The 10,606-nt window shown below is 44.2% G+C and overlaps 1 protein-coding gene across 1 annotated transcript; it reads right to left on the bottom strand.

Annotated features, from left to right (window-relative positions):
• Positions 1 to 5,477: 5,477 nt before the first annotated feature.
• LOC127919485 (proton channel OTOP2-like) lies at positions 5,478 to 9,211 on the bottom strand (the record flags this gene model as incomplete). Its single annotated transcript, XM_052503084.1, has 4 exons — positions 8,755 to 9,211; positions 5,968 to 6,104; positions 5,789 to 5,847; positions 5,478 to 5,605 (listed from the first exon to the last, which is right to left on the bottom strand). Coding segments are annotated over exons 1-4 (781 nt in total), but the record flags the coding sequence as incomplete, so codon positions are not given.
• Positions 9,212 to 10,606: the final 1,395 nt, after the last annotated feature.

Genomic DNA, 10,606 nt, shown 5'->3' with positions numbered 1-10,606 from the left:
AGAAATGGGGCATACTGGTACAATGTGACACAGCCAATGAAACTGAGTGTCCAGGTTTCCCCACTGTAAAGCTAAAAAGCAGAACTAATTACACTAAGTGGAACAACAGCCTAGGTGAAAATGTCACAATAATGGCAGTGTTAGGGTATGCAAAAAAATGAGGCATGCCGATTGACAAAGTGTTCAAGAGAATTTGGAAAGGGCTGTTTAAACTACTGGTCAAAATAAGTAAACTGGCCCTAACAATTACCTGGTCAATCTTCAAGGGGATCAGATGGTTGTTAAAAGGACTGATCATCTGGAGCTTGGTATATGAGAGAGTGCATCCTCCTAGAAGACAGGGACCAGCAGTTCCTGTTGAACAGGATGTACTGCTCATGACCCCGAGAGGAACGGATGTGACCCAAGTTTAAGGGGCAAAAAGTGACTACATAAGTGAACCCTGAACAACTCGGGTCACAACACCTTCCTGATCAGAGATAAAGAATCATCCTGCTCTCAACACAACTTAAATAAACAACCAGACTAATTTCAGGCCGCGAAACTTAGAAGATATCCTCTACCATGACTTCCAACGAAATTGATCATGACAACTTGACTGAGGCATACAGTCCCTTCACTGACCAGGTATGGGAAAACATCTGTTGTCAAATATTAGTTCTCGTAGTTTTTGGGAAAATAGCATGGGAAAATAGGCATAATAATGGCTTAGTAACTTGGGTTGCTCTATTTATCAATTCATTAGTGGCCATTGATAAACAAGGGGTAACAATGGGACAAAAAATAATGCTGTCCGTTGTACCGATAATACTAATCCAGAGAATGTACACAATATTAGCAAAATGTTATTTGGTCTGTCTGTGTTTAGAAGCCTTAGCTGCAGCTATGACTGTAGTAAGTAAAATAGGTGCAATAGAGAAGAACGGAACAGACGGTAAAATGGAACCTATGTGTGCTACCATAATTGGAATACACTATGTGGCGCGGATCATTGAAGCAGGCCTAGTTGGCATGCTATGTGTCCAAATAGTCAAATTAATGAGAAAACTAAAACCAAAAGATCAGCGGAACACAGCCTTAAAGGCCGTCCCACTGGTCCTCTGGGTAACTGTCCTATTGATCCTAAGTTGTGGAGAAGAAATGGGGTGGCCCACAAACATTTTGAAAGTAGTTTGGGGATTGTGTTTACCCATATTCGTTCCCCCACTCCCAGCAGGACCAGGAGGAACACGTCAAGCCATGGGACGGGGTAAGGATGGCTAAAGTAATAGTGCCCCCCAGTGACAGAACCAGTAGGGGAAGCAGGGGTATTAATAGAGGTAGAGGAGAGTAGAATATGGTTCATAGACATGTGGGCAAGACATTTAGATCCCCTTAAGGCATATACAAATTGTGGGGGTTGTGGCCTATTGGAACCATTGCCACTAGGGATAGACTCTACCAACGGGGTAGTGTTAGGCGGAACCACCTTCATATGTGCTCATTGTTACCAAGGGCGTGTAGCATACCGCATTAGGCGTAGCCATGACCCCATTGGTACTTATTCGGGCCCAGTGACTTCGTGGGGAGCGACAGGGCCAGTAACAGAGGAGGGGGACAGATGGATCAGGAAGTTGAGTCCCAACGGACCCAACCTGAATCTCTGGAAAAGCGAATCATGGCCCAGAAAGGCATGGAGAAAGCCGGGATACCGAACCTTGACCCTTAACCACCGGAGGGTGGCTGGGGACATAGGAAATGGTACGCTGACCGGGCAGTGGGACGAGGCTCTGGTAGTCAAGGACCTGGAAGCCCATTGGTCTCAGGAAGACCTCACCATGCTAAAACATAGCCCTTGGTTCATGTACGGGAGTGCTAGATCACTACTGAGTTGCCAAATCTTCCCCCCAAAATGGGGAAGACTCAGCTGTGATCAGTGGAACCTAAACAATTATGTGGCCGTAAAGGACCACTGGTTCCCTAGCGCAGACGATAAAATAGCCATTAGAAAGGCTCGGAGAGAGCCAATGTCCAAAGTGATTGGGTGTACTGAGACAGGGGAAAGTGAAACTCTGGCTGACTTCAGTAGGAAGCACAGAAGAGGAACTCAAAGAGGCCTTAGGAGGCAAAATGGGTTCAGGCTTAGGGAGCCAGGGAGTCATAGACTTCCCTACGGGCACACTTGTATTACCTCAGTGGCCCCCAGACCCCAGCAAAAAGGGCCTGTAAGGAATGTCCCCGACACAGAGCTAGAGCTCAGATATAGGGAGAACCTCGCAGTCTTAGGACATAGACTGGCCGACTTGACAGTGGCCGCAGAAAGAGCTGTATGAACTCTGACCCAGAATAACCCCAAAGGGAACGATGGGCCTCAAAGTCGCAGGGACAAAAAGAGGACTAGGAAGGGGCAAGGTAGACAATAGGAGAATAACCTTTCTTTCTCCAGGGCCCCATTGAAGACACCCAGTCCTGGGATGGAGAGTGGGAAGAAGAAGCAGAAGACAATAGGCCAATAGGGCACAGAGTAATGACCAGATGGCAAGAATTAGAAAGTGAGGGTATGCCAGAGTTCCCAGACACTAGGAATTATCCTGTAGGGTGGATAGCACCAGTACTAATAATTCCTCACCCTGCCGCTCTTAAAACATGTGGCTCATGTGATAGAAGTACTGAAGGGGTACTCAGCGGGAGATTAATGTTAAGAGGACGGCTGTTAGACAGTGTATGTATGATGTGTCTAGCCCTAAGAAATAAGTGGCCAAAACTAAAACCCATAGTAAACAAGGGAGACAAATGGGGACATGTAGAAGAGCCAGAATAGTTTAATTTAACAATGGTTTACAAGGGACAAGAAGTAGACTGGGATAAGAGAACTGGCACTGTTGAATTGCATGGAATGGCTTATGAGACCTACTCAACAGGTTGGAGACGCGGATCAACTGAGTCCGGGAAAAAATGCTCCAGCTGTAGAAAGTGGACCCGGGAAGGTACACCTGGCAGTGGCAGTCGGGAGGGCCACCGGTTAGAGATAAAATGTTTCCACTTTGCAAACTCTGCTTATGCTTTAAAGCTTGTGTGAAAAATAGGTTAGAATGGTATGAAGAGGACCCAGTTGAACCATGGCCCATGGATGGGAGTTGTGCCGAGCTATTTGTTATAGGAAGAATAATGGGTAGAGCCAGGCATCAGGATGGAAAATTTTTAAGGATAAGGTTTGGGGTGGACACGATCAGAGGGAACAAAAAGAATACAGCAACCTGGGGAGCGACTCTGAATAGTAGCGGTTTAGTGTTGGGCATAGCACTGTTAGGGAGTCAGACTCACCCTTGGGATAGAACAGAGGAGGAGGATAGGAAAAGACAGGGAGACAGTAAAGATCCTGGAGATGGTGTGGTGGAACGCCAAAGGGATCTCCCCTGTGTCCCTTTTCCCCCGATATCCCCACCCGTCCTTGAGCCTCCAGAAACATCTGAACTAACTGACTGGACACAATCACCTGAATCTGCCACCAGCTCACAAACTAACTCAACCTCACAGTACCAAGAAACTCCCACTCCACCCCTCAGCGACTGCTCCGAGGAATGGGAGAAACTGTTAGACTCATTGTTGCTAGAGTAATAGGCTCTGTCATAAACAGAGGCCTATATGTGCACTGTAAGAAAAGTGTTTCCTCATTGTTGCTAGAGTAATAGGCTCTGTCATAAACAGAGGCCCATATATGCACTGTAAGAAAAGTATTTCCTGTTGTAAGATGTGTCATCACCCTCTCTGCTCTGAGGGAATGGGAGGAGCAGCAGATCGGGTGCAGAGAATCACAAGGTATATAAAGAGACATTTGCCATTGCTTTGGCGCTGACTTCTTGAATTCTGAATTCATTTAGACAACCATTTGACTTCGGGTAATTTGCCACCTGACTCAAATCACTTGTAGATTCTAATTTGCTGGATCTTGGGCTCTTGCCGTTTAGCTATTGGACAGTAGTTTTGTCGTCAGAGTGCCTTTCGCCTGGCAGAATCAGGATGCAAAATATCTTAATTGATTGAGCTCCTCATCCCGGCTAGGTATTTCTCGCCACAGACACTGCGGTAGCTCAGCGGAGAACCTCTGATCTCTCCAGTCTAACTTGAATCTGTAAATTTAGTTAAACTACTAAAATTATCCATAGATTCTAATTTGCTGGAACTTGGGCTCTTGCCATTTAGCTATTGGACAGTAGTTTTGTCGTCAGAGTGCCTTTGGCCTGGCAGAATCAGGATGCAAAATATCTTAATTGATTGAGCTCCTCATCCCGGCTAGGTATTTCTCGCCACAGACACTGCGGTAGCTCAGCGGAGAACCTCTGATCTCTCCAGTCTAACTTGAATCTCTAAATTTAGTAAACCACCGACTTCAAGTCAACCTCTCAGCCAGTAGAGGGGAGTCGCTACCAACTAAATTCAAAAAGAACCGATTGAAACTCTGCTCCTGATCTCGTGGGTCTCCTCGTCATCTCTCAAAGGTAATTAAATAACTATTACAAGTATTTAATATAGAGATAAGTGTTATCATTGTACCAGGCATTTTATAGAGCATTAAGGCATTTGCATGTTTTTGATTAACGCTGTGTGTGACCGAGTAACAATTGTGTATTTTGAAGTGTGTTTGATTGTAAAAGACAAAAAAACAGAGTGTTTTCAAAAATAAACGGTAGTCTTATTTTGTCTCGAGTAAACGGTTCTCTCAAAGACAGTTAACGGCACGGGAGATAACAACTCTGACACTCCCCGCTACCGGGACACTGGAAACGGAGATCAGTACTCTATGACAGAATGAGTTACTATTAAAAGACAAAGAGGAAGGTGTGTCCAGTAGTGATTCATTTAATTGTCTTATCGATCTATCTAAGTTTTATTTTCCAAGCGATACATAGCCGACGGGCAGAGTAGTGAGACTAAGTTGACTAAAGGTCTTCACACTTTAAACTAGATACATCACAGAGGGGAAACACTCAACCACAGGGAAATCATATAGAGACTGGTAGGACTAGTGCTTAATAATAACTCAAGGACCAATTAGTGGTGAAACAAAGAGTCTAGAGGATAAAGGTGGGGTTCACACATCCCAGCTAGAGCTAGACCGTTGAGAGTGACAAGGCAAAAGACCTCTCTGCGCGGACAACGTTTCGATATAGAAAGAGAGGCAGACGCGAGCGGTCCTGGTTATACCGAGATAACCTGAAGTACCTATAGTGCCCTGTCCAATCCAGGGAACGGGACGCTAACCACCTCTAGCAACCCCGCTGCCGGCCAAGGGGCGGGGCTGAAGGTTTCGTATCGCGACAAACCCTTAAACAAGGAATTCCCATTTCAGTTTACATACTGAATTGAAATGGAATTGAACCCTTAAACAGGGAATTCCCATTTCAGTTTACATACTGAATTGAAATGGAATTGAACCCAACCCTGTAGTATTTCACTTAGATTTTCTAGAGAAGATTCAACAGCACAATGTTCTCTACCTCTGATGTCATAGGAATGTGTGCTGTTGCCGTCCTCTGGTAGAACAACAGTCTGGTGTATGGACTCCTCTGTGACTGCTGCCATCCACAACATCAGATTGGTAGACAGAGTCAACATCAGCCCACAGCTTCAAGAGGGAAACACAGGAGTCGAATAGAATAGAATACTAACTATTTTTATATCCTATTTAATTCTGTAAGAATATAATATAACATAATATAATAGATAAGACTTTATGCTTCCCAAGGGGAATGTTAAATGTCCAACCATCAATAAATTAAGTTATACAGTAGCAGTTAGTTGCCCTCACCGAGTTATGTTCCGTTGTAGCTGTACACAGTCTTTAGCGTGGAGCCAGAGGAAGTATGTCTGAAAAAGATACAATGATCACCTATACTTGCATTTTTCCCACCAGCCAAATCCCTCAGTGGTTTCCGTCATATCACCTAATGGAAGCTCCATTTGAGATGTCAGAACTTGTGTTCTTACCTGGACAAGTATGAATACAGCTTGTACGACAGGGAACGCTATCTTCACAGCAGAGTCACAGTGCAGGTAGCCAACGTAGTTAGCAATCTTAAACACGTCCATAATCAGACTGCATAAGCCAAACAGCACCAGTCCACCTAGAGAAAAAAATAGAATGAAATCCAAGTAGAAATAATCACACTCATTAAAAACAATGAGTGAATGTAAAACTTTGTCTAGGTATAGTAAATGATATCCTATTAGAATAGAACTCTCCCCCAATCCAAAGAGAGATTATTCATGTCCAGTGATTTTAACAGAAATAAATATTATTAAATGGATGCTCTGGCATTTTGGCAATGAGGCCCTTAATCTACTTCAATCAATCAATCGTGGCTAGGAAAAACAGCAGCAGGCCAGGGCCAACTACTTCCCCAGAGTCAGATGTACTCTTGGATACCATGTCCAGTGATTTTAACAGAAAGAGAGATTATTAATTTCCAGTGATTTTAACAGAGAGAGAGATTATTAATGTCCAGTGATTTTTAACAGAGAGATTATTCATTTCCAGTGATTTTAACAGAGAGAGAGATTATTAATTTCCAGTGATTTTAACAGAGAGAGAGATTATTAATTTCCAGTGATTTTAACAGCGAGAGAGATTATTAATTTCCAGTGATTTTAACAGAGAGAGAGATTATTAATTTCCAGTGATTTTAAAAGAGAGAGATTATTAATTTCCAGTGATTTTAACAGAGAGAGATATATTATTAATTTCCAGTGATTTTAACAGAAAGAGAGATTATCAATTTTGATTTTAACAGATTTTAACAGAGAGATTTTTTTAACAGAAAGAGATTATCAATTTTGATTTTAACAGAGAGAGATGATTAATGTCCAGTGTCGGAATCCTGGCTCAGGACGGCCACCAAAAATTCTGAGATTTCCATACCCAACTATAACATCTTCCGTCAAGATAGAACTGCCAAAGGGGGAGGAGATAGCCTGCAAAGTAATGTCATACTTTCCAGGTCCATACCCCAACAGTTCGAACTACTAATCTTGAAAATTACTCTCTCCAGAAATAAGTCTCTCACTGTTGCCGCCTGCTACCGACCCCCCTCAGCACCCAGCTGTGCCCTGGACACCATTTGTGAAGTGATTGCCCCCCATCTAGCTTCAGAGTTTGTTCTGTTAGGTGACCTAAACTGGGATATGCTTAACACCCCGGCAGTCCTACAATCTAAGATAGATGCCCTCAATGTCACACAAATCATCAAGGAACCCACCAGGTACAACCCTAAATCTGTAAACAAGGGCACCCTCATAGACGTCATCCTGACCAACTGGCCCTCCAAATACACCTCCGCTGTCTTCAACCAGGATCTCAGCGATCACTGCCTCATTGCCTGTATCCGCTACGGAGCCGCAGTCAAACGACCACCCCTCATCACTGTCAAACGCTCCCTAAAACACTTCTCTGAGCAGGCCTTTCTAATCGACCTGGCCCGGGTATCCTGGAAGAACATTGACCCCATCCCGTCAGTTGAGGATGCCTGGTCATTCTTTAAAAGTAACTTCCTGACCATTTTAGATAAACATGCTCCGTTAAAAAAATGCAGAACTAAGAACAGATATAGCCCTTGGTTAACTCCAGACCTGACTGCCCTCGACCAGCACAAAAACATCTTGTGGCGGACTGCAATAGCATCGAACAGTCCCCGCGATATGCAACTGTTCAGGGAAGTCAGGAACCAATACACGCAGTCAGTCAGGAAAGCTAAGGCCAGCTTCTTCAGGCAGAAGTTTGCATCCTGTAGCTCCAACTCCAAAAAGTTCTGGGACACTGTGAAGGCCATGGAGAACAAGAGCACCTCCTCCCAGCTGCCCACTGCACTGAGGCTAGGTAACACGGTCACCACCGATAAATCCATGATTATCGAAAACTTCAACAAGCATTTCTCAATGGCTGGCCATGCCTTCCGCCTGGCTACTCCAACCTCGGCCAACAGCTCCGCCCCCCCCCGCAGCTACTCGCCCAAGCCTCTCCAGGTTCTCCTTTACCCAAATCCAGATAGCAGATGTTCTGAAAGAGCTGCAAAACCTGGACCCGTACAAATCAGCTGGGCTTGACAATCTGGACCCTCTATTTCTGAAACTATCCGCTGCCATTGTCGCAACCCCTATTCCCAGCCTGTTCAACCTCTCTTTCATATCGTCTGAGATCCCCAAGGACTGGAAAGCTGCCGCAGTCATCCCCCTCTTCAAAGGGGGAGACACCCTGGACCCAAACTGTTACAGACCTATATCCATCCTGTCCTGCCTATCTATAACAGAGAGAGAGATTATTAATTTCCAGTGATTTTAACAGAGAGAGAGATTATTAATTTCCAGTGATTTTAACAGAGAGAGAGATTATTCATTTCCAGTGATTTTAACAGAGAGAGAGATTATTCATTTCCAGTGATTTTAACAGAGAGAGAGATTATTAATTTCCAGTGATTTTAACAGAGAGAGAGATTATTCATTTCCAGTGATTTTAACAGAGAGAGATTATTCATTTCCAGTGATTTTAACAGAGAGAGAGATGATTAATTTCCAGTGATTTTAACAGAGAGAGAGAGATTATTAATTTCCAGTGATTTTAACAGAGAGAGAGAGATTATTCATTTCCAGTGATTATAACAGAGAGAGAGATGATTCATTTCCAGTGATTTTCAGGGGAAAAACAAAAACTGTGAACTCTGGAAAAGTTTCTGGAATTTAGCAGCTGTAGACCCAGAAGATCAGAAAAGTGTCTTCTCTTACCCCTGAGCCACACAGGCCCGGCATAGCTATCCTTGTAGAGCACTGCATGATCTTCCCTGGATGTGTAGATGGTGTAGTACAGCATCCAGGCAGTGGTGAGGATGACGAGGACGATGAGGAAGATCTGCAGGTTGATGGTGTTGATCTTAACGTTGTTGAAGACACTGCCACTGACCAGAGCAATACCTAGGATCAGGACGTTGACCGTGATGATGCTAGAGAGTAGCCAGCTGCGGTTACGGCCCCTCTCCCTCACCGTGCCCCTGCTGGTCGAGAAGACGTCGCTCCCCCTCATCATACTCCCCGCCTGGACTCCCAAGTGGATGGAACACCGGATGGAAGGGAGGGTGGGCGGGGGGGATATGTGGCCCTCCTCAACCGCCATCTCAGCTTCAGATGTCATCTTGCTGGGTTCGCGTGAAAAGAAGCCAAAGGTCAAGTCCATGATGTTTCTCATTCTGCAAAGGTCTAGTCCACAGTTTGTTTGTGATTTGTTACAATCCAAGCAATCTTTGTTCAAAATGTCATATCCTTTCCAAAGGTAGAAGCTCTAATGAGTTCAGAAAGTGTGTCTGTTCTGATCAGAGTTGTGTGAACACCTAACCATCCACTCAAAGGCTCTGCCTGTATAAGGAGGTCCCTCCTTCCCATAACCCAACTTCTAACCTCATTTCATCATCAATGCCAAGCCCATCAGACATTGTTTATCATCAGAAGCAGTGCCCAGCCCATCATGCTCCTGCTGTAACGATAGACCATGAGGGATACGAACCATAGACCACAATGGGGGTAATTTACAATTACACATTAACACAGGAACCAGCATCACCCTTCATGTCCTGAAGTGGTTTAACAGAGCTGGAATGTTGGCTTCATTATATGATGGGGCCATAAAGGCCACTAGGGACAATAGCTCATCTGTTCACCCCTTTCTTTATGACACTGAATGGCCCTGAGGTTGACAGGAAATCGAAGACAGACACTTTAGGCAAATCAGCTGACCACCTTGATTATCCCTATAAATTACATAACTTGTTTAGAGACGTCAGATCAAGTTTTTAAGAGGCACGGCCACACCTGTTAAATGAATTATCCTGAATGGCGGCAGTGGTCTAAGGCACTGCATCTCAGTGCAAGAGGTGTAACTACAGTCCCTGGTTTCAATCCAGGCTGTCACATCCGTCTGTGATTGGGAGTCCCATAGGGTGGCGCACAATTGGCCCAGTGTCGTCCAGGTTTGGCTGGGGTAGGCCGTCGTCGTAAATAAGAATTGGTTCTTAACTGACATGCTTCGTTAAATAAAACAAACAAATAAAACGGGAGCAGTTCAGTCATCTTCAGCCAATACATCCAGCCTTCAACATGTTCTTACAGCCTATATTCTTACCTCCTTGTTGATTGATATCCATTGAATTGTGTCCATTTTCTGTTTTAGAAAGATTTGCACACATATGAAAAGATAGATGGTGTCATCTTAAAAGGAATGAAGTGGTGAATAAAGAGCTCAGCCATGTGCTCCTTGTCAGTAACAACCACATCATCAACATTAAGGGACATGTGCTCCTTGTCAGTAACAACCACATCATCAACATTAAGGGACATGTCAGTAACAACCACATCATCAACATTAAGGGACATGTGCTCCTTGTCAGTAACAACCACATCATCAACATTAAGGGACATGTGCTCCTTGTCAGTAACAACAACATCATCAACATTAAGGGACATGTGCTCCTTGTCAGTAACAACAACATCATCAACATTAAGGGACAGTCAGTAACAACCATCATCAACATTAAGGGACATGTGATCCTTGTCAGTAACAACCACATCATCAACATTAAGGGACATG

This window comes from Oncorhynchus keta, unplaced genomic scaffold, assembly GCF_023373465.1.
Source record: "Oncorhynchus keta strain PuntledgeMale-10-30-2019 unplaced genomic scaffold, Oket_V2 Un_contig_16781_pilon_pilon, whole genome shotgun sequence".
NCBI lineage: Eukaryota > Metazoa > Chordata > Actinopteri > Salmoniformes > Salmonidae > Oncorhynchus > Oncorhynchus keta.
The sequence above is the reverse complement of the archived record's forward strand: the minus strand, read 5'-3'. Positions and strand labels throughout refer to the sequence as shown.